This window comes from Eimeria mitis, genomic scaffold (assembly GCF_000499745.2).
Source record: "Eimeria mitis Houghton genomic scaffold, Emh_scaff746, whole genome shotgun sequence".
In the NCBI taxonomy this organism is placed as follows: Eukaryota; Apicomplexa; class Conoidasida; order Eucoccidiorida; family Eimeriidae; genus Eimeria; species Eimeria mitis.
The window spans coordinates 1,168-1,587 of record NW_013575452.1 but is presented as its reverse complement, the minus strand read 5'-3'; the positions used below and the strand labels follow the sequence as shown (position 1 = coordinate 1,587).

The 420-nt window shown below is 44.0% G+C and overlaps 1 protein-coding gene across 1 annotated transcript in view; it reads left to right on the top strand.

Annotated features, from left to right (window-relative positions):
- EMH_0021320 (uncharacterized protein) overlaps positions 1–420 on the top strand; it is a gene marked incomplete at both ends in the record, with an annotated part of 14,582 nt that overhangs the window by 13,698 nt on the left and 464 nt on the right. Inside the window, one exon of the mRNA XM_013501743.1 lies at positions 194–277. Within this exon, the coding sequence (XP_013357197.1) occupies positions 194–277 (84 nt within the window). The remainder of the gene's footprint in view (positions 1–193; positions 278–420) is intronic.

The following is a 420-nucleotide window of genomic DNA, read 5'->3' as shown; positions in this document are numbered from 1 at the left end:
TCGGGTTTATTAGGGTTTCTCAGGGGTTTTCAGGGTTTAGTGGGGTTTATGAGGGTTTATGAGGGTTTATGAGGGTTTATTAGGGTTTGTGGGGGTTTATTAGGGTTTTTTAGGGTTTGTGAGGGTTTATTGGGGTTTATGAGGGTTTATCAGGGTTTATTAGGGTTTAGGGTTTAGGGTTTAGGGTTTACAGGAGTATGAGGAGTTGACTTCGTTTTTTGCTTCATTCGAAGACTCTGCGGTTGTGGGTTCTTTGCTGCACACGCAGATGCTCTTGGTGAGCTAGGGTTTAGGGTTTAGGGTTTACGAGGGTTTACGAGGGTTTACGAGGGTTTATGAGGGTTTATGGGGGTTTATGAGGGTTTATGAGGGTTTACAAGGGTTTAGGGTTTGTGGTGGTTGCAGTGTAAAGAGATGTGT